Here is a 26,479-nt window from a genome sequence, read left to right as displayed (position 1 = left end):
GATTCTACACAAAAAATCTATTTGCAGCCCCCTTAACGCAGAAAAAAATCACATGTGTAAGGTGATGAGATTTGGAACAGTATGTCAGCATACCATTCTTAATTGTTTGCAGGGAGGCACAACAGTTTTGGGGGAAGGTAGGTCTTGTTTTTATATTTCTGGAATGAGAAAGTAAATCATATTTTTCCTTTTAATTTATTCACACTTTGATAGAGTTTTTATTATGTTATTTATCTCTTCATATGCCATTTCCTTGTTTTTCCTTTCTATTTCTTCCCTCTTTTTTATTTTATTTTGCATGAGAAGCAAGAACTTTTGATGCATAACAGTTTTGGTTACACATTGTCACAACATATTAATAAAAATTATTTTAAAATATATAGAGAAAATATAGATAACACAAAGAGAACATAAATTCAGGCAGAAGTTCCCCTGATATAGAAAAAATAGGGGTGGTTGGCTTTTGCTGCCCAACTCCCCAAGGGACTGAGTCCCCTAAGTCCATGATCCGTCAAAGATGAATGGATGGTGGCAGGATGCAGTGAAAGCAAGGCAGATCTTTATTTTTCAGTTGCAACAGAGTTCCTTCCCGTCCTAGAAAGGAGGCAAGAGACCCAGAACCCAGAAGAAACATCTCTTTTAAGGGTTTGCATTTTGGCGTGGAGAAGGAGAAACCCCCTCTACAAACAGTCAGAAATTACATCTCACAGAAGGTGGGGTTCCTGTGGCTCAGGCAGGCTGAAGTGTGATATTCTTGAGGATTTAGCAAGTTTTGCATAATTTCAGACACAGTTTGGGACGCGGGTGGCACTGTGGTGTAAACCAAACCAAGCTTTGGGCTTGCTGATCAGAAGATCGGCGGTGTGAGCTCCCGTTGTTCAGTCCCAGCTCCTGCCAACCCAGCAGTTCGAAAGCACGTCAAAGTGCAAGTAGGTAAATAGGTACCACTCCAGCAGGAAAGTAAACGGCATTTCCATGCACTGCTGTGATTTTGCCAGAAGCGGCTTAGTCATGCTGGCCACATGACCCGGAAAAACTATCTGCGGACAAATGTCGGCTCCCTTGGCCAGTAAAGCAAGATGAGCGCCGCAACCCCAGCGTCGTTGGAGACTGAGCTTAACTGTCAGGGGTCCTTTACTTTTCTGAGACACAGTTTACACAAAACATTAGCATTTGATGAGACAATCAGGATGCCCATCCCTCAATGCGGAGCATCTGGGCAGACAATGACAATACAAAGGAGGTTCATAGATGTAGGAGAGGAATCCTTTCAGGAACTTCCCCTGATGTTCTCAGGCAAGGGGAATTAAGGAGGCAGAGGAAATATTTAGAGTCTTTAGGAGAGTCAGGATGGCTTTTGGATTGCTTTCCTGTACTGTTTTAGACATGTGGATCATATACTTATGTATGTGTGTTTACCTTGTGCAGTTATCAACGTTCATTCTATATTTGAAACCTTACAATTCCCATAACACCCCCTTGCCCTGCTCCTTTCCCACGGAAAACCCACTCTAACTTCAAACGGCTATCCCGCGGAAAACTCAGCTGCTCCGACTGAGCGCTAAAGAGCCATTTTCCCCAGAAAGACACATCAATTTGTGCTGTGTTTCTAGGCACAGGTTCCGTGATTTAAAGTGCTGCGTCTGGTATGTTGTTGGTTGTTTTGCCCCAGCGTTTTCCCTGTGAAAACCTTCCCTTTTTGTTCCACCTGGATCAGCGCCTGGAAAGCAAAGTACAGGTAGGAGTGCGCTGAGCTGATGCCAGAGATGGAGCCCAGGGATGGGAACAGCTGCCTCCGCGGTCGCCATGGTTACACGGCCCTTAGCAACGCCTTTTTTTTCACTTCCTGTTCCGTCGCCCGGCAACCCTCTGTCGCCATTTCCTGCAGGGCCTAGCATAGGAGAGGTGTCGGTGAAGCCGAAGGAGTCGGGAAGATGCTGTCCGTCCCGGGTACCGGCGGTGGCGGCCTGTCGCCTGGTTTCAGCGGAGGGGAATCTGGGTCGGGATCGGGCGGCGGAGGTGACTTCTTGACCCGCTACCGGCTCGTGTCGGCCAAGCTCCGCCGGCGCTTCCTGCGCAAGCCGAACGTGTCTGAGGCGGCCGAGCAGTTCGCGGCGCTGGCCAGGGAGCTGCGGGCCCAGGAGAGCCTCCCGTACGCGGCCTGGTGCCAGCTAGCGGTGGCGCGCTGCGCCCAGAGCCTCGGGCACGCGCCTGGAGAAGCGGCTGCGCTGGGCGAAGCGGCGCGCCTCTGGCTCAAGCACGAGCGGGAGCTCCGCCTGCGCCAAGGCCCCGGGCTGGGACTGTCTGAACACCTGCCGGCTGCCCAGAGCTGCGTGGCTTTCGGCTCCCGCCTGCGCCTCGACCTGGGCCAGCCCGCGCTGGCAGCCGGGCTTTGGCTCGAGCTGGGCAACGAGCTGCGCTCCGGCGGAGAGCCGGGCCAAGCCGTGCCGGCCCTCCTGCGCGCCGCCGACCTCCTGGCGGTCGCCCAGCTGCCCCTGGAGGCTCTGCGCTGCCTACGCGACGTGGCCTCCTGCCTGCTGCTTTGCCGCGACCACGATGGTGCTTTGGCTGTGCTCACCCAGGCTCAGCTGATGGCTCAGGCCGGCACAGGACCCTCTGCCGGTGGATCGTCGTCTTCGGCTGCCGCAGCCGCTTCTTCTTCCGTTCCGGTCAGCCCGCCGCCGGGAGCCTTCCTCGACGAGCTGCTGCACTGCGAGGTGGCCCGCGTCCTTCTCCTCCTACTGCTCCAGCCTCCGCCTTCCAAGCTGATGCCCGAGCACGCCAAGACCCTCGAGAAATACTCCTGGGAGGCCCTGGATGCCTCGCCGGGCTACGTGCCCTCCGAGCTCTTCCTGCTGCTGCAGTCCGCTGTCATGGCTTGCCAAGAGAAAGACCTGGAGGCGCTCAAGGTGCTGCAGAAGGAACTCTGGCCGCTACTCACTCCCGAGCAGAATCACCTCCTCCATCTGGTGGTACAGGAAATGATCAGTCCCTCAGGTCAGGGGATATGACCAAGGGTACTTTGGTATAGCGTAAGGTTCTTAGACGACTCTTTTTTGTTTTTCACAGAAGTGTTGCAAAGAAGGTTTGCTTTGCTGATGGAAGTGACACTTCAGTCTCTGTCCTCCTAGCTTCCAGCCTGCATTTTCCATTAAGTCTACTGCACCTTTTCTCTGCATGAAGGAAACACGGTGGCAAAGCACTGCCTTTCATTCTATTGGGGCTTACTTTCTTCCTACCCACATCTATTCTTTCCTAACATTACTTAGACTTCACTAAGGACTTGAGAGAAAAACACGAGGTGTCCCACATTTCCCCCCGCTGTTGGGCTGATTTTATCATATTGGACTTAAAAAAACACTTTCTTCATCGTTGGTTCCAGAAATTACACTTAATTTATTACACATTGTAAACTTGAAAGTAATGTTGCGGAATTTTAAATGTTGATACTTATTTATATTTTACATTTTAAAGTGTAAGTACACATGTGAGAGGTAGCTGTGTTCTTTTGCACAGGGCTTTGTGTTGAACTGCTGGATTCTTGCTTGAAAACTATGCTGCCAGTTTTCTTCTTATGTTATTGGATTGCTTTGGACTCCAACTTGCCTCAGCCCCAGCCAGCATGGCTTGATGGAAACTGTAGTGTAGTCTAAAACATCTGGAGAGTACCAAGTTGGGGAAGGCTTTTTTAGTGTTTGAATACAAAATTTATTACAGTAAGCCCACAACATATGCAGGAGTTACATTCCGGGCTTCACACCTGGTTCAGTGGCAGATGGGATTGCCAGTGTCATTTCCCCCATATATACACAAATTGCTGCGCACGTAAAGCTGAATGCACAAAAGTTAAATGCTCTTAAGTTACAGGCTTACTGTAATCATTATTCAAGAATCAAAAAAATCCTGTCCGTTTAAAATCAGATTTAAGAGACTTTCATGTAGGCCTAGACTGCATAAAGCCAGCAAATTGAAAACCAAGGCTGAAGCTTTAATGTGTGCTTGTGCCCCAGGCAGATCACTTTGGTGGTGAAAACTGAGCAAAATAAAAATGATACTGTGCAGTGTCACAAGTTGCTGATTTGAAACTTAGCCTTAGTGCACCACACTTTTCCTTTGCCTTCCAGCCTTAAATCCAGATGAGAGTAAAAATGCCTTGGACTTGCATAAATGCCTCATATAGTCCTGGTCTTGTATTGCCTTATGAAGCTTTGTTAGAGAGCAAGCCTATTTATTACTTATATCAGTAAGTAATGGGTAGGAGGGGGAGGTCTTCTCTGCTGCAGAAAAGGATGAGGGTGGTACTGGTAATGCTTGAGGTGTGTGCAGTCTTATTTCCTAGTACAGTCGTACCTTGAATCCTGAACACCTTACAAGTTGAACGTTGTGGCTCCTGAATGCCACAAACTTGGAAGTGAGTGTTCCAGTTTGCAAACGTTCTTTGGAACCCACCTTCCAATTGGCTGCAGGAGCTTCCAGCAGCCAATCAGAAGCCACACCTTGGTTTCCGAACGTTTTGGAAGTTGAACAGACTTCTGGAACAGATTCCATTCGACTTCCGAGGTATGACTGTACTGTTGTAATCGCTGATGATGCTAATGATAATATATGTAGTAACTTTTGAAAATAATCCCTTTATAGATATCATAGACTTTAAAAGAGGCAACAGCAAAAGATGCATCTGGGAAGTGGTTAAAGTACAGATTTTGAGCAGGAATAGGTTGCTTAATTATTTATGCAGGCAACCCCTTACTTATGCATGTTCAATAGGTGTGCAATTGTACATACAGTGGTACCTCTGGTTACGTACTTACCGGTAATTCGTTTCAGAGGTCCGTTCTTAACCTGAAACTGTTCTTAACCTGAAGCACCACTTTAGCTAATGGGGCCTCCCGCCGCCACCACCGCGCAATTTCTGTTCTCATCCTGAAGCAAAGTTCTTAACCCGAGGTACTATTTCTGGGTTAGCGGAGTCTAACCTGAAGTGTATGTAACCTGATGTATGTAACCTGAGGTACCACTGTACGTGCATCACATCGAACCCTGAAGTGACTTAAAACATTCCAAAAAAGGGGTGGAATGTGTGTGTGTGTGTGTGCACAGGCTTTTTCAATGGTGTTTCAAATATATGATTTCACTAACATGCGCGGTGCCTCAGAACGTAACCACCACTTAAAGGGGGGTGCCCTGTATTTCAGTCCATTTTTAGGCTCATGCCTTTTCTACTTTAAAAGTCACTCACTGGAAGTTACATGAAGTGTCAAGTTAGACAACAGCTCACAAATCTTAGCCCATGTTGTGAGTTTAGAGTCTGAATAAAAGAAGTGTTGGAAGAGCATAAGAGCCAGCTTCTTGGGGCTGAGGTCCGTTTGGGCCCTGTAATAAAATATTTGAGGGGTCCACCCCCCACCCCACCCCCATTGATGGACTTTGCCATTCAAATAGTGTATGTGTGCTGTTTCATGTGTTTGGTTATGCATGGTGGGGCTTACCTGCTCCCACCCTAATATTTTATTTAAGTTGGTACCCCTGTGGAAGAGGGTGCTTCTACTCACTTCTTTATACCACCCAGACTGCTTTATCACCACCAAACAACTAGTGCCAAAGCAATCTCTGGTATCTTGGCAGCATATATGTGATGGAAGTAATAAATAAATGTTTCTTATTCATGTTGCAGTTCCAATCCAGAATGAAAAACTTTTTCATTCTTAATGTTGTGCCACACAAAAGATTAATTTGATATTTGGCATATTCATAGACCACAATGGGTAGATCATGTAGGACAGACAATGTGGTGCTCCTCAGATATTCTATAGAATGTTGGGGCTTATAATGATGAGACTTCCTTTGTCTTTTTTTTCTACCCTTCTTAACTAAAGATAATTCCTGTTCCTCTTTGATTGTAAAAATAACTTGCTTTGTTTGGAATTTACAGAGAGTAAGGTAAGCATTTTGTGCCTTTACCAATCCTAAACCAGTTAACTCAAATGTCAGCCTTGTTTTATTATTGGGACACAGCTTCAGTCATATGCATCCTAGATGGTAGAGATGTCAGGCACCAACCCCCCCCCCCCAAGAAGACTTCAAGCGCCATCCTGGCACCTAGGCATCTTCACTTGGTTGCAAGTGGCTGATAGCCAGATGCAAAATGAGATGCATTTAAGCAAATCTGTTTATTATATTACAGGTGCACTAGCATCTACTTTTATGTGTAAATGCCTAGCTATCACTAGATTGTAGTGAGCAGTGTTAGAAATTCAGTTATATAAGCTAGGCACAAAATGGCTCCTTAAGCCAAGGTTACAGTTGCCCAAATGGAATATCTGGTTGCCATTTTTGGGCAAGATGGCGCTAAAAAGTCTTATTTTTCAAAGGATGGACAGACTGATTGATTCTCAGTTAAACATCTGGCTAGTTCAGATGACAACCTTGAACTAGGTTAAGAACTTTGAGAACAAAAGGGGAAAAAACACTTTATTCATAGACAGTCCACATTGGCCTATTCCTACCTCTTTTTCTTAATGGTGACACAGACAGTTCATAGCGTAGGAATATTCTTCACAGTTGTGAGCAGGGCAGTGGGGTGGGGTAAATGAAGACAAGTGACAACCATTAACTATAACGTTGTTCACTGCTCCAGCTCAGGCTGCACAGAAAAAGCATTTTGGTTTCTGAAATCCATTCTGATTGTGCAGATAAAATATAACTTATGGAATTATATAGGATGTGGTATTAGTATGTGAAAACAGTCAAGATCCAGGCATGCACCTCCAGATGGTGGAGATGTCAGGCACCATCCTGGTGTCCAGGTATCTTCAGTTGGTTGCAAGTGGTTGATAGTCAGGTGCAAAATGCACCTGGTGCCTGGATAATTTTGAACACTAGTGGTGAGATGCATTTAAGCAAATCACTGTTTATTATATTACAGTTGCACTAGCTCGGCTTGGCGGAAAGATTGTCTTGAGTTTCAAGTTTTGAGGAATTACATTATTCCCTGTTTACTTGGACTCAAAGTGAATTCACCAATTCATCAATAGCATAACAGTTGTGGAAGCATCCGCGTGGAGGGAGGGTAGCCTCCCTTGCCCACCTGCCCACGTCTCCCCCCCCCCCCCAGGCCCTCCGCTCCCTCACCCAGCCCCTCAGGTCCCAACTGGATTGCGGAACGTCCAGCTTCTTGTTTCTGTGGGAGGAAGGCGGGAGGGCCCAGAGTTACAGTGAGTAACAGTCCCACTGATCTCCCCTCCAGGCTCTGGCATGAAAGCTCCCGCGGGAACCTCGCCAGAATGCCAGGTGAGCGGCAGGTACAGGAGAAGGTGCTCCAGTGCGAAGCTATCGTCGGTGAAGTTCTGCAGAGGGGTCTCCAGAGGGTTCTGGAGCAGCAAGATCAGGTCTATGAAAATGTGGCTCAGTAACTTCAGCTCAAGAATATTATTGAGTGATTGCAGGTGATAGGAAGCCAGGAGCTGACGACTCAAGTGGATCTAGGCTACAATTTCTATGTCAATGTAGAAGTGCCTGATGTCTCCACCATATTTGTAGCACTGGGTTATGGGTTATTTATGGAGTTGACTCTTCCTGGGGTGCTTGCCTTCATTGAGAAGAACAAGAAGCTACTAATAGAGTTCAGTGAAGCCCTTACCAAAGACTCTGCCAAGATCAAAGCCAATATTAAGATGGTTTTAGAGGGCTTGCATGAACTCCAAGGTCTCCAAGATTTGCCTGAGGAGACCAGAAGGGACATCTTCCTTTAGGCACCTGCCCTTCCTAGAGGGGGCGTTTTCAATGTGATATGCTGGAAGAAGAGTTAGTCTCTTGGGCATTTTGGTGGTGGCAGCAGGAACTGTGTTTGTAACTGAGGAAACCCTTATGAGTTGGGTAGGGTGAATGTGCTTACAGGGATAGCAGATCAGAGAGTTTGAGAGAGAATAGTTTCTCTTGGGGTGGTTGATTTCACTGCTTCATATATTCAACCCTTCTCTGCCTCTGTTTCCCCAGGAACTGTGTCTTAGTTCTTATTCTGTGTTCTTAGTTCTGTATCTTATAAGTTCATATCAGTTTGTGAAAGTAATAAATAAATATGATTATTTTAAAAAATAACAACCCAAAACAGCAGTTATTGATTTTTACCAGCCATGACTTTGGCAACCCACTACACAACTACGCAGAGCTGATCATTTATGCCAATGCTTTACCCTTTGAATACTGCAAAGGATCATTTTAAGCTTTGTCTCTGGTACCTCTCTCACAGCCATGCTCAATGCTGTGATGTGAAGCATGGAAGTTCTAGGTTGCAGTGAGGTCTCTGCAGCCATGATGAATACATCAGCTCCAAGATCTAAAAATGAGGGGGTCCAAGCCCCATACAATGAAAATTCTGTTCAGTGGTAGTGAACACTGCCCTCCGCAAAACTTTTTTCTTCTATTTTACTCCAACGCCCATCAGCCCCAGCCAGCATGGCCAATTCTCAGAGATGCTTAGATTTGTATTCCAGCAACATCTGAATAGCCCTATATTGGACCTATTGGCTACTCCTGCCTTAGGTCCATATACATTGCTAAAAATAAAGGGGAAAGCACTTCATTTACCTATTGTTTTATTAAATATAACCTGACACTTCAGAAAACTTTCTATGCAGCTCACCATGAGTACAAAATCATTAGAATATGAAATCAATCAACTCAAACACTCTCGTAATAAAACAACAGAGGGGTTTTTTAATAGCGTAAAAGTGAAATGAGAACCCAAGAGATTAATCATTCAAGAGACTTTTCCAATACTTTACCCTCAAAGGATAGTTAAGCCCCTGGCATCAATAACAACTTTTTAGAAGCCTACACTTTCTGTCCGGCTCAAGTAAACCAGTTTTTTAAAAAAACAAAACAAAAAACCAGGCCTAAGTTATAACAAAATTAAAACAGACCAGGAAAAAAACGATTGAAGAATGGTACCATTCCTCAATCTTATTTTTTCCTAACAAGAACAATGATTAGACAAACAGGATATGACTTATCAGAAAACAATCATGACAATAATGTCACATACTCAAGGACGAAGTCTCAGATTAATAATCAACAGTTTCTTGATTATACATTGGCTGTGAGTCTGGCATTTGCACATTGGATTTGAGGCACACACCATTGGCTTTTTTTATTGGAAACCAGATACGAACTGGAACTCGCTTTCACCTCTAACTCCCAATGCAACGTTTAAAGGAAGGAATACTTCTTTGGCGATCACTCACAGCCGAGTAAGAATGTCTTCCATAAACACGGTTTTAACAATGAGTCCGTAAGTGACTGTGGAGGCCAATTCTGGAACCACATGGCCTTCCACAGTGGGGACATTGGTCTCCAGACAGGAGTTGATCACGGTATGGATTTGCCAAGCGTGTCTTCCTCTTAGCACATTTCTCCCTTGCGTCCTGAGTTCGAGTGTCTTCAAAGCCCATGACACCTTTGGTAAAGGCTGTTCTCCAACTGAAGCGCTTGCAGGCAAGTGTTTCCCAATTGTTGATGTTTATACTACATTTTTTAAGACTTGCCTAGAGAAGGAAGGAATACAAATGCAATGGGATAAAGCAACACTACTGCACCAATAGAAAAAGAGAATGTTTTAATTTATTAATCCCCTTTTACATTGTTACAGGGATTATTTACAATGATTGGAGGGGTTTGCTCCTCCAGCACACAGTGTGCACCCCCTCTTTGTTCATACACACAGTGTCTCCTCAAAGCACCACATGATGCACGACACCACACAATTTCCAATGTTCTGTTCAGGAAGGAAATGGCTACCATGGAGGGAGCTTGGGACATGAGTGAGGGCAGCCATAACCCTTAAAGTGTGAGCTTAGGTACTCAGCAGCCCCTCTGCCTGAGTGATACCTGACTGCCAGACAGGTAATAATAATAATAATAATTTTTTATTTATACCCCGTCCTCCCCACGGCAAACACCAAATATAAATTACAATAAAACATAATAGAAAGCAAAGAGTTAATCAAAATACAACTTAAAATACAGCCTCATTTTAGTGTAGCCCATAAATCAAGACCATAAAGGGAGGAAACATCAGATATTCACCCGAGCCAGCTATTCATGCTGGTCCTACATGGGCCAGCAAAAAAGCCAAGTGGAAATTTACATGCGAAATCCCATATACGGGATCAGAGTAGGCCAGGCGAAACAGCTCCATCTTGCAGGTAGCCATTCCAGAAACAATAGCAAACCCAGATCAAGACAAAAGGCTGTGATTAACTTAGCTGGGAAAAAGGGACATCTCTTGTGTTTGGTGGAGGTCAAGGTAAGGGAGGGGCAAGCCCTGATGCTCAAGTTTCTGTCGCCAGACCTTTCCAACATGTGATGTATTTGTGATATATGCATGATGTAATTTTAGGGGTGTTGTGGGTATCTTTGTAAAACTGATAAAAGTGGGAGCCACCCTTTGTTCTCTGCTTCTTCCCCATTCTCCCATGTGGTGGGTGGAAGTCCTGTTGCAACAGTTATTTGAATGAAGACCAGGCCTACTGGCTGCTGTTTTTTTTCCTATATTCCTGGCTGGGGTCTTTGTTTGGTAATCCTAGTGAGCCTGAGGATTTTCCTATAACAAACATGTGCATCAAGGCAAATAATTTTTAAAAACAGTACAAGTAAAAGGTAATGGTAAAGGACCCCTGGATGGTTAAGTTCAGTCAAAGGCGACTATGGGGTGCAGCACTCTTCCTTTTCAGGCCACTTTCTGGGGCATGTGGCCAGCATGACTGGAGGATTTTTCATTTTATAGTAGACAAATATTTTTAAAAATTATGTGCAGTTTAAGCCTTATGGTGTGCAAGTGGTGTTAAAACGTAGTGTAAGTCATAGCTGTCAACTTTTCCCTTTTCTTGCGAGGAATCCTATTCGGAATAAGGGAATTTCCTTTAGAAAAAGGGAAACATTGACAGCTATGGTGTGATTACTTTGCTTCTCCACATCTGATTATTATATGTTGCTGGATAGTTTGGATTTCCAGGCTGCAATGGGAATGCAATAAATGCTCAGTTGGAAGAAGTCTCTTGATTTGCTGTTTCTTTTTCACACAGATGTCCCGCCCTAATATGTTGGTCTATCATTTTCAAAATCAAACATCTTTATTAGGACCCCTTTATGAGGACTGGCCGAAATACCATAAAAAATGTGTGGAAGCGTGAGAGATTTCCAGAAATTTTCATAATACGCCTGGCAGGTGTAATTTGCCCACGTTTCTCTACCATAAAATAACGTGCTCAACACACAATCCTAGTTACACACCTAGGATCACCCCCCCCCATTATCCACTTCGACAAACCGCCTGAGCCTTGTTTCCACGCGATCCCCGCTTTCTGTACAGCCCTGCACCTCCCCCAGCGGGGTTTTATTGACATCTGGCGCGTGCAAAACCTGGGTAATTTACAAAAAAAAAACCGCCTCTGCCTCTTGGACTACAGCTCCCATCTTCCCTAGCTCTCTGGCTGTACTGGCTGGGGGCTGCTGGGAGTTGGAGTCCCTTCGTACCCTGAACTCCGGCGCTGTTTAAAAACCCGCCTCTCAGAGGGGAGGGGGGGACTGACGGCACCTTGCCTCTCTAGAGCTTTCCTGCCCTCTATGGTGCACCCGCCCGCCCCGCCCACCAGCTCCCTGCTCACCCAATCGCCGCTCCGTCCCTCTTTTCCCGCGCGCCGCGCCGCGCTGCTTGTCGGGACAGGGAGCGGAAGTGGGCGAGGGGATCCCTTTTTCGCTGGCGGGAGGCGAGGTGCGCGCGTGTCTCTCAGAGGCAGCGCGTGGCGAGGGCAAGATGGCGGACGGTCCAGGTGGGTGCGCGGCGTGCGCTCGGGGTGAGGGCTGCTTTCTCCGGACCTGAGGCGAGCTTCGGGCGTGGATCTGACCTTTTCGGGTGCCCTCCATGCGGGCGCAGTGGGGCCTCCTGTAACATGAGGATGGATCGCGCTTCTCTCGGGTCGCGGAGAGGATCACCTCCGGGGAAGAACGGGAATTAAATGCTTAGTTTTTAAGGGGGGGGTAATAGGAGCGTAGGAAGAGTTGCTGAAGTTCACAGATTTAGCGGAGTGTTTAGCTTTCTCAGCCCTGTCCTGAGTCCGATCGTGGCGAAGCACGTGGCTACTTGTACAGTGTTTGGAAACGACTCTCTGTGCATGCTCGGATGTAGTGGGTTTTTTGGGGGGTGGGGGGTGAGCGATTCCACAAAGCGAGATTGGCCCTCGCCTCCGTCTTTCTTTTTGAGGAGGAGGGTGTTGGGGAAACTTTGCCGCCGGGTAAGGGTGCATGGGGCAAAAACCCTCATTTTTACTCCATGGTGCAGCCAAGTCTGAACATGCTTCTTTAAGTCCTCATATTCCTTCAATTTCCACTTCCCTTCTTGTTATGTTAATAAATCTCTGTATGTCGGCCAACCTCCTTAAGTGATGATGTTTCAATAGGAGATATCCACCATGGGGTTTTGGGTTCTAATAAATCTTTATATTTCCCCCACACTTTCATCAGTGATTTTTTAATTATGTGATTATAGAACCCTTTATGTACTTTACCTTTTCTATACCAAAGATATGCATGCCAACCAAATCTGTTCTCATGTCCCTCCAACTCTGTTGTCTCCTCCTTCTCTAACTCCTGTCCCCGCTCGTGCGCCTCCGTCTTTCTTTTTGGGGAGGAGGGTGTTGGGGAAACTTCGCCGCCGGGTAAGGGTGCATGGGGCAAAAACCGCTTTTACGGGGGATGTTCGCTTCTCAGCGCTGGTGGGGGGGGGAGAGGTTGCTGTTCTCCCACCTTGGAGCCGATTGTAACGTGTTCAGTGTTTCACAGCATGTTTGTTTCCTTTTGGAGGTGGGGGGGGGAGATTCGCAGGAACTATCGATATTCCGTGGCTGCAGGAAAAAATGCATTTGAGGAAAGGGGCTAGTGCTTTCCAGTTTGCCCACTTAAGGCACTAAGGCGCTTGCCCACGTGGGTGGCCTGCATGAGCATTGACTGCAGCCAATTTATCCCACGCAACTGTTCCTCCAGTACCTCTCTTGCAGGTTTCTTTGGTCACCCACAGCACGCTCTTGTGTGTTTTTTTATAAGATATTTATTAAGATTTTTTCACACATTACAATAAAAAAGAAAAAGAAAAATGCAAAAGAAAAACAGTTAAAAACACATTAATTTACCGTTTCTTATTTTCCTTAAACTTATTTCCCTGGACCTCCTCATACCTCCCTTTTTTTTATTCCACTTAAATTTATTAGTTCAGCTTTTATCCATTTATAAACCTTTGTTTCATATTCTCTTAAAGCATTACAGCTAGAAACCCCTTAATTTCTATCCAACATCCTTCTAACATTCATTAGTTTTACAATATTTCTGTAAATAGTCTTTAAATTTCTTCCAGTCTTCTTTCACCGACTCTTCTCCCTGGTCTTGACCCACAGCACGCTCTTGGTTCCTCTTGGGTTGGAGTGATGGTTATTTGCAGCACCTGGCAACGGTGCTCTTGCAAACCTAGAATAATGGTGTTAACTGTAATAGCACCATATATAAGGAATCTTGTACTGTACTGTAAACTCTTACAACCCATTTTCATGCCCTATTCCTTTCTAGGCGCTATGTGCTAGTGGTAGGTGGGGCCAGAAGCAAAAGGGGGCAGAGCATTAAATGCAGATTTGTACAGTAAGCTAGTTTCTTCATGCTCTGCTCGATGCAATGCAAGTAAGAAGCATGAGCCAAGTTCAAGAATGGGTTCCAGACTGGCAAAAGCACAAAGCAAGGCTGTGGGTTGGGGAGTATGTATGGCCTGGGAAGAGTTCACAGGACTTGATGGAGAGGCTGGAGGGTTGCATTTGGACTCCAGGTCATAAGTTTCCTATCTGAGCTAAAATTTGAAATCAGATTACTAATTTTAGGTTTGATTTTAGGTGGGTGAACAATGCCAAGCTTACTTCTAGTTCCATTTATTTGTAGCATTGTTTTTATTTTTTGTCTTTCTGTAGGCTCTGTCTCTAAGAAGCACAAGAAAAAGAAAGAACAGAAATATCTGGTAGAGGAAGATGTTGCTGTGAGTTGCTTTGTGATATTGCTTAATTTCCATACTAGAATTCTATTTAGGGCAAGAAATTTTAAACCTCTCTGCACCCTGTAGCCTACATGGTGCTTTGCAGATTTTGCTGGACTACAGTTCCCACCATTTATTTCCTGGGAATATGCTGTTCCCAGGGGTGTGCAAACAATTCCCTCTCCTGTTCAGCACTGTAGTTATAACTTTGGCTGATAAGTGATGAGGGCAATTGATTGTGTAGAGGCATGCATTCTGGGCAGGAGCTAATAGTAATAGTATGCTCTCTTTGTAGAAGGCCCCTTATAGATAAAATTGTTGCATGATGAGGAAAAACAGCAACGTGAAGAGTGCAGTTCTAATTATTTGCTCTTTGTGTCTAGACTAGAGAATATTGTTAACTTCCAAACTTGATGAGTAAAGGAACATGGTGGCCAGCATGCTTCATTGGCAGTAATAGTTGCTAATCTGCCTATTTGATTGTTCCTAGGATATACAGTATTCTGAAGAATTCTTTATCAAGCCTGAATCCAGAGTGGCTCAACTGGACACATCACAATGGCCTTTACTTCTCAAGGTAAACAGAACTGTGTAAATGAACTACATATTTATTTATTAGTGTTCTATATAAAGCTTATGATATAATTAAATTTAACTAGAGCAACTAATTTACAGTATAATTAACTCTCAAAATTCCATTAAATTTACTGGCAAAAAGAAAAGTTAAATTTTTGTGGCTGAGGTTTTTTTATCTTTATAAATATTAAGATTCTTAATTGATAACCATATTCCTAAATATTTCACTTTTTATGAATCTCTGATTCTTTTAAGTTCTTAACTAATAACTTGGTCTTGTTTTTATTAAGTTTAAATCCTTGGATCTTTTCTATAACTTTAAGGAGAGAATTATTGGGTCTTCTACTGTAATTACTAAATCATCAGCAAATGCTTTCAGTTTAAATTCACTTTTACCTGTTTTTATTCCTACAACATCTTTATCAGCTCTTATATTCCTTGCTAATACCTCTGGGACCATGACGAACAGAAGCGGTGATAGGTCTGGTTCCGTTTTGTATTGTATATTGATTTGTTATCACCTGATTAACAATCAACAGTATTATGGTCTATGAGTAAACAACTTGGACTCCCCTTACCAGTTGTTCTCCAAAATTCATTTCTTCAAGAATTTTTTTCATGAAATCCCATGAGACATTATCAAATGCTTTTTCAAAATCTATAAACATTAAGGCAGTTTGTTTTTCATTTCTTACTTCAATATATTCTATTATATTTAAGATACTCCTGATGTTATCTTTAATTTGTCTGTCTGGTAAAAACCCTGCTTGATCTTGATGAATATATTCTTGCAGGACTCTTTTCATTCTATTAGCTAATATGTATGCAAATAATTTATAATCATTGTTTAATAATGAAATAGGTCTATAATTTTTTACTAGGGTTAAATCCAAATCTTGCTTTGGAATTAATGTTATATATGTTTCTTTCCATGTTTCTGGGATTTCGCCTGATCTTAAGATCTCATTCATAGTGTCTTTTAGGGGAATCACAAGCTGTTCACCCAATTTTTTATAATACTTTGCTGAGAGTACACTCAGTCCTGGAGATTTACTTGTTTTTGCTTGGTTTATTGCTTCTGGCACTTCCTGCACTGTTATTTGGTTATGTTAAAGTCTGAGTTTTTCTTTTTCTTTTTGGTAAGTTACTGTTTTTTAAATATTGATCTATCTTACTTTTGCTCTCATATCCTTTCTTATATAAGTAGGTAAAATATGTAACAAAGGCTTCTCTTATTTCCTTTTTGTCTGTAAATTTTCCATTCAACTTTATTCTATTTATATATTTTTTGTTCATTTTTCTTCATTTGCCATGCCAGCGGTTTTCCTGACTTATTGGCATATTCAAAATATTTCTGTTTCACTCTCTTAATTTTCCATGCTATGTCTTCATTAATAGTAATTGAATATTGTATTTGTAATAATTTGATTGCTTAACTGATTCTTTCTTTGGTTTTTTTTAACTAATTCTTTTTCTAATATTGCATCCAAAATTTCTCTTTCCTTTTTTTCATTTAATTTTCTTTTAATTTCTTTTTTCTTTTAATCTTTGGAGTTGCATTTTGTTGGACAAACAGTCCCCTCATCATTGCCTTACTAGCATCCCACACTACTTGCTGCCTGGTAACCTTGTTAAGATTCAAATCAAAATAGTCTCCCAGGACCTTTTTTGCTTTTTCCAAAAACATTTTATCATCTAATATGTCTTCATTCAATCTCCATCTAAAGGAGGATTGATTTTCCTTTTGAGAGCAAATCTTAACCAGTTATGTGATTTTTAATTGGCCGAGCAACTTGTTCTATATCAAATAGTTCCAATGAGTTTTAAGACATTGAGATTTGGCTCCAACCTAAGAACTCCACAGCATTAATTGTTCATTAATTCTTGCTTGCTTTGGATTTTTGTAGAACTTTGACAAGCTGAATGTGAGGACAGCACACTACACACCCCTCCCTTCTGGTTGTAATCCCTTAAAAAGAGAGATTGCTGAATATGTAAGGTAAGGCAAGATAGAGCTTAAGAGTAGATTTCCCCCACATGGTGTTCCTTCTGTAATCTGGGGGAGGTAGGTTAGTTATTAAACACTTGGAAAAGCCACAAATGAGGCTTAGATGAACACAAGTTTTGGATGGGGCTCCACTGCCCACTTTAACTCTTCCAGGATTTTCTCTAGAGGTGACAACCATTACCGTCCTCCATGCACGTCGGCCGAGTGCACATAAATGCAACTTGTTTTGACCCCGTTCTTCCCTTTTCCAGGTTCAAAAGGATCTGCATGTTGGCAATTGCACACCATTTGGACGTGCCTGAAATGATTGCCACCTGTATAGTGACTTGCATACATTGGTCCTTACATATTGCTTTGTATCACAGCTGCAGAGTTTAGGGAACTGGATATTCTCTTGACCCTACTATTATGTGTTGGAGGTTTTTTTATTCTTATTTAATACCTGCCAGTTACCGTAGTTTCTTTGTTCCATCCATGAATGCTTTTGTTTGGCACAATGTCTCTTAACTTTTACTGTGCCATGTAATTTATAATCTAAAAATTGTTAGTCACAAACTGTTTGCTAGTTAGCAAACTGGGAGGAGGGTAGGTACAAAAGAGTTGAAGCTGTGTTACTACAACCGTATGCCCAAAAAATGTGGCATAAATATCAAGCACAAAACTAGCACCACAATTCAGTATTGCCATGGACACTGTATCCTGCTTGAAATCCCTAGTTGCTGGTAATGCAAATCTGTCTTGTTTTAAGGTAGATTTGGGTCCTAGTTCAGGTTTGTTCTTTGAAGAGCAAGCAGAGTCCACACCTATGTAGATTATTGTTAACAGTCCCTGTGGTTCTCTTCCAGGACGGGCTTCATCAATCTGGACAAACCTTCTAACCCTTCTTCCCACGAAGTGGTGGCCTGGATCCGCCGCATCCTGCGTGTTGAGAAGACAGGGCATAGTGGCACATTGGACCCGAAAGTGACTGGGTGCCTGATTGTATGCATTGAGCGAGCAACACGCTTGGTCAAGTCTCAACAGAGTGCAGGTATACCATCTGCTTTGTCTCTTTATCAAGCCTAGAAGTGTATTGCTAGACATAGAAACAGCACAATCACCGGTATGGTGAAAAAAGTAAATTAAAGTGGCCTCTCCTGACTACTCTTCTGTCGTCTTCCAGGCAAAGAGTATGTGGGAATCGTTCGGCTGCACAATGCAATCGAGAGTGAGGTTCAGCTGTCAAGGGTAAGTCTCTGCTAGGCAGGAAAATTTGAGAGGTAGGTGTGTGTGTGTAGTCATGAACATCAGTGTGAATGATGGCAGTAGAAACTTTTCCCAAATTAAATTTAGCTGTAGGGGTTTACGATGAGAGCAACTATTTCTTCACATGGATATCATGCAACAGGCATGAATGTTGTTTAAAATGCCACAATAAATCACTGTTAAAATAATCACAAACAAAAATTAGATGCAAAAACAAATCAGAGTAAGTTTCAATTTTCAAGAGTAATTGACTGTTTCTTCAGACCAAGAGTGGCAGCACAAAGCAAATTGCTGCTTGTTTCACTTTCTGCTGGGTAGATACCTTTCTAGGAACCAGAGGTATGCTCTTCTGGGTTCCATGATGGAAAAAAGGCAGGATATAAATATTTAAAAATGAATACATACTTTTTTTGGCTTATAATCTTTGGAATGTTTCTCTTTGTTGTGAATCAGAGCTCAAATTGTTAGTCTCAGTCTATCCTGTTTGCTATGGGAAGTATACTTTGGACTGTAGTTCTGTGTCCCTTGAAATCTGTTCACATGTATGGGAAGGGCAGAGTGATGATGCTGTTTTATCCATTCTCTGAGTGATGCTGTTCTATCCTTCCTGCAACATCAGGATTCCTGTTCTAGGTTCTTGGTGCTGTGCAGCATCCAGCTGCCTGCAGAGTAGACATAGAGCAGGCAGAATTGAGGCTCCTTTTATTTGGGCCTTGGTTTTCTAAGATTAATGACAGCTCTGACTGCCTATAGCCGCATGGTATTGAAGCCACCCTTGTCATAACTAGAGATGCCTGGGGGCAGGGGACAACAACAACAAATATTGATTTAGTGGTCTCTATGATCTGGGAGCAGGTTCATAGCCACTTTAAAGAAGTTGGGCTGCCTGCATGGTGGTGGTTTCTTCAAAGATCAATTGGAATTTCCCAGGAACATTCTGTGCATACTTGTGAAGCAGAGTGCGTACCATTGCTCAGCACTGCAGGTAGCAATTGGAGTTCATTTTGTTCTTTGGTAACCTTGGTGACTAGTTGATGAGTACAGCTCCCTGCTTGCCTTGATTTAGCCAGATGTTTTGCCAACTCATGGTTTTGCATTACCATAACCTTAAGACCACATCGTACCAAACCAAAGTTACTTGGTGAATGCAATTGATAAAATTTCGTCCTTCCTTGCATGTGTCAATCATGTATTACCACAAGGGCGCAAGTATTTTAAAGTGTTATCTGATCTGCTTCCTTCTGCAGGCAATAGAAACACTGACTGGTGCCCTCTTCCAGCGGCCCCCACTCATTGCTGCAGTGAAGAGGCAACTGAGAGTCCGAACAATCTATGAGAGCAAATTGGTAGAATATGATCCAGAAAGAAGATTGGGTAATGAAACTGTGTTTTGTATGAGGTCTGCAGTATCACTGGTGGAGGAAGAGGGGAGCGGGGGCAGTGCACCGCCCCCGGCAGCGTTATTCCAGTGGGGTGCCATCGCCCCCACCTGCTCTCCGCCCCCCCGGTACCGGAACATGAAGCTCCTTCACTGTGCAGTATGACTGGTTTTCCTTTAATGCACTCCTTGAAGAGCTGTGGTTGGGAACCAGGGACACTCCAGATACTGTTGGACTATAGTTCTCTTCATCCCCCACCATTAGCCATGCTAGCTGCTGCTGATTGAAGAGTGCACCAGCATCTGAAGGGCCACAAGTTAATGTGCCTTAAATCATGAGCTTATGCTCAAATCACATCTGCAAAGCAGAAGCTGAGCTTTGAGAAAGTGACCCCCCCCCCACACACGGAGACCCTTTCTAGGTTACTTCCTAAGCCTCTCCAGCCTTTCTTCTCCCATTTTTTATACACTGCTCTGGGTGACTAGATCGCTTCCTTGACCAGTTTGAAGTCTTGTGTTTTCTTAGGATGTTTAAAGCGTGGGTGGCTAACTTGTGGTCCTCCAGTTGTTCCTGAACTACAGTTCCCAATAGCCGCAGCCAGCATGGTTGATGTTCAGGTACAATGGGAGTTGCAACTCAGCAACATCTGGAAGGCCATAGGTTAGCAACCCCTGGTTGGAGTTGTTTTCTGAGCCAAATGATGTAAAACAGATCGCATAGCACACAGTGCAAAGATGACTTACATCTATCACCCAATACTGATGGCTCATGGATGCTTTCTGTTCGAACTCTTTAAGTCAACAGAACTCCATAACTCACACATCTGCTGTGACTCTGCCCTGTTCTCAGGTATCTTCTGGGTGAGCTGTGAAGCTGGGACCTATATCCGGACATTGTGTGTGCACCTGGGCTTGTTGCTGGGAGTTGGAGGTCAGATGCAGGAGCTCCGGCGAGTGCGATCCGGGGTCATGGGAGAGAAGGTACGTTGCAAGGTGTACGTCAGAGCACATGATTGTCACTACCCAAAGTGTTGAGTTCAGTACAGGGCTGACTCCCCTGTTCTGGTAATTAAACTTTGGGACAGTGAGTAGTTGGGAGATGTCAAAGGCAGGAAGCTTTGTTTCTGCCAGTTCTGTCCCCCCAACCCACAAAAATTACCCATGGCCCCTATGAGACTAATTGCACAGAATCCATTATTGACTGTTCGTTACAGGTGAATAAAACTAGTGTTTCTGGAACTTTGATAACTTTATGTTTGCTAAGCTCATGTCAGCTCCGCAGAAACTTGGCTTCCAACTCATATTCAGTCCTCTTGTGTAGGGCTGCTCTCTGCAGTTCTCTAGAGTGGGGAACAAACAACCGCTCAGTAGTCCAAACTTTTCCCTGCATGTGATTTCTGCAGAGCAGGCTAGCTTTGCTGGTGACATCTTCCACGTGGGGAAAGAGCTTTAGGCTATGTGAAGAGAATGCTGTAGAATTTATGAATGGTCAAACTTAAATAGTTGTATGGAATTGCAAAGGAGAGGCATTAATGCTGTCTTTCCCAATCTGGTGTTTTCAGTGCATATATTGAGACTGCAGCTCTCATCATCCCTGACCATTCCTTGTTGGTTGGGGCTGGTGAGAATTGTAGCCAAAAACATAGGAAGAGCACCAAGATGAGGGGGTTGCTTTACCTTGTGGCTCTTCACTATTCACTCTTTTGTTTTTGTCTGTGCTAACACTTGCCTTTGTGTTTGTACCCCAATTCCCAGTGTGTTCAGGACATGAAGCTTGTACATGGAACTATCTTCTTTTCTCCCAGCCCTTTTGCCTTAGGCAGTGGCCTGCATGCTGGGAGGGGCTATGGCTCAGTGATGGTTCTAGCTCAAATGCTTGGCATCTGCAGCCTGTGCAGGATCAGATTGCAGTGATGGAAACTTAAGAGTTGCTGCCCATCAGAATAGCAATAGTTGGGATGGATGGTAAAAAAAAACACCCTGGTTTTTGTGTCAGGCTGCTTTCCATATTCCCAGTTATATAATATATTGGGGTGGTTTCTGCTTCTAGGACCACATGGTGACTATGCATGATGTGCTGGATGCCCAATGGCAATATGACAACAACAAGGACGAGACGTACCTCAGGAGGGTGATCTTCCCCCTGGAGAAGCTGCTGACATCCCACAAGCGACTTGTTATGAAGGATAGCGCGGTGAGTTCCCGGGACTTATAGCCAAGGCACCACAGTCCATTGCTACTACTTTATTTAACAATGTCACTTTTTTGTCAGACTGTCTCTTAGAAGAGGCATTCCTCATTTTCTTAGATTGCTGCCTTCTAAGATGATGCTTCACTGTCTGCAAAAGTATTTTTATTTAAGAAAATGATGCAGCCTGACTGCTTTAGTCCTAATTTCTGCTTCCGGGGCTGTTTAAAGGTGGGAGAGGTGGGGGCAGGTACCTTAAGGGAGTGAATGCCACTGTTGGTAGTTACAGTATTGACGGTGCAGGATGCTGTCCAGTATGGAGCTTTTCTTACCACCACGCCATGCAAGCCTCTTGGTGAGGAGGTATAATTTTTGTGGGCGTAACTCCAAAGACTTGGGAGTACATGCATTGAAAACTGAAGAACAGAATTTTACAGTGATAGGTGTTGGTTGAAGCATGATCATTTTTACTATTTTCTGCTCAGGTGAACGCCATTTGCTATGGTGCAAAGATCATGCTTCCTGGCCTGCTGCGGTATGAAGATGGCATCGAACTCAATCAGGAAATAGTTGTTATCACCACAAAAGGAGAGGCCATCTGCACAGGTGAGAACTGGCAGCTAGGCACTTGTCTTCTTAGGTTGTTCTAATTGAGTTATTGCAAACATAGGTGCTGGCTCCCTGGGTGCCCGAACACCTACATAATTCCAGCTAGCAACACAGATTCCAGCATATCCAGCAGAGGTTTCTCTCCCCAGCCCTGCTGCCCTTTTATCAGGCTCCATTGGCGGGTGATTATGGATCAACACTTCATTGTGGAGTGCAATCAGTTTCCTTCTTCCAGTACTGGAATGGGTTGCAGTGACAATATGCCTATTTCACATGAGACTACAGTGCCATCTAGTGGCAAATCAAAACATAGTTTTCTTACTGTACTTTTTTCGATCTATTACGTCTCGTATTATGCATTGCTTTGGGTCCGGTACTTTCAGTAGGAAAGTGCTCGTGAAATGAAATAAAAATGGAATGGGCTGCATTACATATTTTGTTGGAGAGAAGATGCGTGTTCAACTCCACACTCTAGCTTTGAAAAATGGCCCTGCAAGTGTGACCTCAGATTATGGACACCTGCCTTGGGTTGGGCAAAAGCAAAGTGTCTTGGTGAGTGAGAATGTGAAACAGTGGGAACAACTATGCAGCTTAGCTCTCTCCCACTGAGAAATGAGGCCCATCTTTCCTGCTGACTCCCCAAGTGTGTTTGGAACTACATAGTAATCTTGCAAATTGCCTTCCCCTTTTAAACAGCTTTCTTCAACTTCCCCACCTGCCTGCACTTGCTCAGGGCCACATGTGAAGTGATGATGAAGTTTATCCATTCTCTGAGTGTTGCTGCTCTGCCCTTCCTGCCACATCTTGATTCCTGTTCTTGGGTCTTGGTGTTGAGTGGCCTCCAGGCACCTTTAAGCCTTCCAGTGTTCTACTGGGGGGCATGGGGATGCTTGGCAGGCTGCTGGCAGGGCCTGGGTGGAACAAGCAGGGTCAGAGGCCTTTATGGGGCTCTGACTCAACCAGGAAGAATGAAACTGTCTGATCACATATTGCTCTGGTGTGCCTTTTCCAAACGTAAAAAATCTGAGTGCAAGAATATGGGCAAATGGCATTAAAATACCCTTGTGGGTGGGTGTTAACCTGTGTCCTGCTTATACACTTCATGTGCATGTGTTGTTTGCACCAAAAACATATATTCTGCTTTCTAGAGGGCGAACCTCCTTTAGTAGTAAATAGGGATGCTACAGGGGATGTTGTTGTAAGTCTAACTCTGGTGGGTTACAGAAAGAGCGTGTGTTGGGCAATGCCAGGTTCTGTACTGTGTCATTCCTTAGGGTGCTCAACCTGTACTCTTCTTCCTGCAGCCATTGCCTTGATGACAACTGCAGTGATCTCTACTTGCGATCATGGAGTTGTAGCAAAAATCAAGCGTGTGATCATGGAAAGAGACACGTACCCTCGCAAGTGGGGACTTGGCCCAAAAGTGAGTATTGAGATCGCACTGTGCCATTTGGCTGTACAGGGGAGCAGATTCAGAAGAGCAGCTTGATGCTTGCTCTTGGAGCAACAGAATTTTCAGGGAACTGGGTGCATCATCCCACTGGGCGTATGTTCGAACTGTTTGCTTGGTGCCTCAGCTTTGTATCAAATTGTACATACTTGGCTGCACTTGCAAAGATCTTGGCCGCACCTTGCTACCACAGAAATGGGTAGAATCTCTGGTCACTTGAAATGGTTGCTTTTGCTGTTGGTGAGCCGAGCCAAATGATGTTAAAGTAGACTTCAAGAGCACTCTGTGCAAAGATGACCCAGATCTATCACCCAAGACTGATGGCTCTGTTAGGGTCTGGACATAAGGGGTGTTGGGTCCTCAAGTCCCGTAAGAGCAAGAGAGATTTGTTTTATTGCTGCTTGTGGACCTTGAGGGTTATGGAAATGGCAGCAATAAGAAAGCACATACCCTTGCCTTGTGGCATGTGTTTCCTCTGTTTATTTCCCCATAGGCTTCTCAGAAGAAGATGATGATCAAGCAAGGCCTGTTGGACACACATGGCAAGCCCAATGAGAAAACTCCCCAGGCCTGGAAGACGGATTATGTGGATTATAATAGGTAATGTTTGCAGCTCCCATTGTCTTAAGTGGGGGTGGGGTAGGTGTGCTGGTTTGGGGTGTACAAAGTGCATTGTGCCAGAAAAGGCAGAGCAGGGGTTGCTATTTCCTTGGGGCGGGAGAAGCAGGCAGTTATCCCTTTCTAGCCTCCTTTCTATGGCTCTAGAGGGAGTCAGCCTGCTAAATGAAATAAGGAAAACTGCAGCTTGCCCCCCATGCATTTTGGGTGTGTTTACCAGCTTTCCGAACATCACCAACACCAATGTTCCAATTCTAGTATAAAAAGTTAGGTGGAACAGGGTAGAATTGTACATAATGCACCAGATGGCTGAAAGATGCAAACCAAGCTCCTGTTTTCCTCCCAGGGTTGCTGGAAAGGAAAAGGTAAAAGAGGAAGTCGCCCAAGAGGAGCCAGAAAGGCCACCAAAGGTTTGTTTGCTGCAGGACTGCATTCCAGCATTTTATTTTTCTTTGGGCAGTGTCTGTTAGAGCCTACCTTTTAGTGTTGTTTTGAATGTGGGGGGCTTGGGGGGCATTGAGAAGACAGCAGGTAAAGATCTCCAGAGTAGCTGTGGGTGGTGTGATCATTAAAAGCTTGCTGCCACCTGTAGCTGCCTGCAGTACTGGTGACCGTCATTCACACTGAAGCTTGGTCAAATTCAAACTGTTTTGTGTGGCAAGGGAGGTTGAAAAACCTGTCAATTCTCTTGGAGGGTGTGTGTGTGTGTGTGTGTGCGCGCGCGCACGCGCGCAAATATTCTTGCCACCTCTCTTCTTTCTACTTCTATCATATAGATAGGTAACATGGTTACAGGCTGATCTCTCGTCTTATTAGACGTTTGCCCAGCACCCTCCAGTTCTGCCCAGGTTACCACCTAGTCTTTGTCAAGTGAGGAGATGATGTCTCCTGGTGCTGGGTGAGCAGCCTTATTTCATCCTCTCTCTCACAGCTAACAGTACAATCAAAACCCTAAAGTAGTGCACTTTGCACCTTGCTCTGTAGGTAACTGCATGTGAATGGCTTGAAATCCCTGGTTTTATCTCTTGTTGGCACATGCAGGTGCCAAACATGAGCTCCTTTGCAAGATCTGTCTTAAAATGCTCCCATAGAGCAGCCTGTATAGTAGTACCCTGTCCTTGGCTGAAGCCTGTCTGATGTGTCTTGTTTCCCACTCAGCGGAAGCGGGAGATTGAAAGTGACGGGGAACCTGGTGCAGCAGCCTCCTCTCCCCCAACCTCTCCAGAGCTGCAAGCAGAAATCAAGAAAGCGAAGAAGAAAAAGAAAGAGAAGAGGAAGTCGGAGCTTTCTGAGAGTGGCAGGGAGCTAAGCGAAATGGTAGGCCTTGTGTAACCCACTGTGCTTGCGTGCCAAGGAATCTGCTGGTATATGCACACTTAAAAGAAAAATCGATTTGCACACATATGTGCACGACAATGGCTGTGAACAGCTCAGCATTTATCTTCCATTTAGGAAGAATCTCACTTTCAGTTGTGGCTTTCTGATAACTCATGAATACAGTAGCTTCTAGTTATGTAGTTTGCATGTGTCTCTTAATTCCTTTGGGGCGAGGGACATGGATATGTGGAATTATAGAAGGAGAAAGTGAGGGGGAGCCCTCTGCAAGCAATGAATTCAATTTCTTGCAGTCCATTGTGTAGGGTGACAAGGGAGACAAAGGCAATGATTCTGTTTTTGACCCGTGGCCATTCTTACTGTTGCCCAACTCCTGCGCGACCTACTCCCAGCAGGAAAAAAACACTTATCCCCAATACCAGAGAGGTAGCCAAAAAAAGGGTGGCTCTTCTGAACTCTCGTTTCTCCTCTCAGGGCAGTAACACAAGTGTGAAGAAGAAGAAGAAGAAAAAGAAGCAAGAAGAAACTGAGAGCTCAGAGTAACCAGCAAGAACCATCCAGAGCAGGCAGCCTGGGCCAGCATAAGAAATAATCTGAAGGCCTCCATGAAAGTGCAGACTGGATCATTGAGCAGAGACTTGACCTGATTGCTGTGCAAATTAATGTACTTTTGTGGGGGGGGGGCCCAGCATGACAAGCTCCCTCTGTCCTGTTCTAAGGATAGCTGGAGGAATTGGAGGCCACAAACCCACCCAGGCCTTGGTGACTGTGAGGAGTTGCCCTGAGCTTGTGAGACTCCTTTTCTGGGGGTAACACAAGGCAGCCCTTGATTTTGGCACTAGTAGCAGAGTCTTCCTTTGCCCCTCCTGCCTTCTTTGTTTTTCCCTCTGCTTGAATGTGCAGGAGCTGCTGAATGGTAGCGCCAGCTTGTCTATGGGTGGGGGTGAAAAGGGGTTTTGTTGTGAGTGGTCAGATGCTTCACTTTAAAAATAATGCTTTTATATTGA

The 26,479-nt window shown here is 44.4% G+C and overlaps 2 protein-coding genes across 3 annotated transcripts; both read left to right on the top strand.

Annotated features, from left to right (window-relative positions):
* Positions 1-433: 433 nt before the first annotated feature.
* Positions 434-8,094, top strand: F8A1 (coagulation factor VIII associated 1). 2 transcript variants are annotated; one of them, XR_014521290.1, is made up of 2 exons: positions 434-5,206; positions 5,361-8,094. XR_014521290.1 is itself a non-coding variant. In XM_083484782.1 (2 exons), exons 1-2 carry the CDS (start codon positions 1,935-1,937, stop codon positions 7,447-7,449), a joined length of 1,266 nt encoding a protein of 421 aa, XP_083340908.1. In that variant the 5' UTR covers positions 434-1,934; the 3' UTR covers positions 7,450-8,094. The 2 variants fall into 2 exon arrangements, 1 of the variants encoding a protein (XP_083340908.1); XM_083484782.1 differs by having other exon boundaries at positions 434-2,997; positions 7,247-8,094.
* Positions 8,095-11,710: 3,616 nt separating this feature from the next.
* Positions 11,711-26,479, top strand: DKC1 (dyskerin pseudouridine synthase 1). The gene is made up of 15 exons (XM_083484748.1): positions 11,711-11,828; positions 14,004-14,068; positions 14,556-14,642; positions 16,549-16,640; positions 17,495-17,679; positions 17,812-17,876; positions 19,142-19,268; positions 20,123-20,253; positions 21,323-21,466; positions 21,946-22,066; positions 23,374-23,492; positions 24,013-24,119; positions 24,484-24,547; positions 25,296-25,454; positions 25,947-26,479. Exons 1-15 carry the CDS (start codon positions 11,813-11,815, stop codon positions 26,013-26,015), a joined length of 1,551 nt encoding a protein of 516 aa, XP_083340874.1. The 5' UTR covers positions 11,711-11,812; the 3' UTR covers positions 26,016-26,479.

The sequence above is a fragment of the Podarcis liolepis genome (genome assembly GCF_965112155.1).
Source record: "Podarcis liolepis genome assembly, chromosome: Z".
NCBI classification, from domain to species: Eukaryota; Metazoa; Chordata; class Lepidosauria; order Squamata; family Lacertidae; genus Podarcis; species Podarcis liolepis.
The sequence above is the reverse complement of the archived record's forward strand: the minus strand, read 5'-3'. Positions and strand labels throughout refer to the sequence as shown.

Bases quoted from the DNA above. Each gene is read 5' to 3' on its own strand.
- F8A1 (XM_083484782.1), top strand. From the start codon at position 1,935: ATGCTGTCCGTCCCGGGTACCGGCGGTGGCGGCCTGTCGCCTGGTTTC. The intron at 2,998-7,246 runs GTCAGGGGATAT...TCTCCCCTCCAG, and splicing joins GGAAATGATCAGTCCCTCAG to GCTCTGGCATGAAAGCTCCC.
- DKC1 (XM_083484748.1), top strand. The intron at 16,641-17,494 runs GTAAGGCAAGAT...GTTCTCTTCCAG, and splicing joins GAGATTGCTGAATATGTAAG to GACGGGCTTCATCAATCTGG. The intron at 21,467-21,945 runs GTGAGTTCCCGG...TTTTCTGCTCAG, and splicing joins TTGTTATGAAGGATAGCGCG to GTGAACGCCATTTGCTATGG.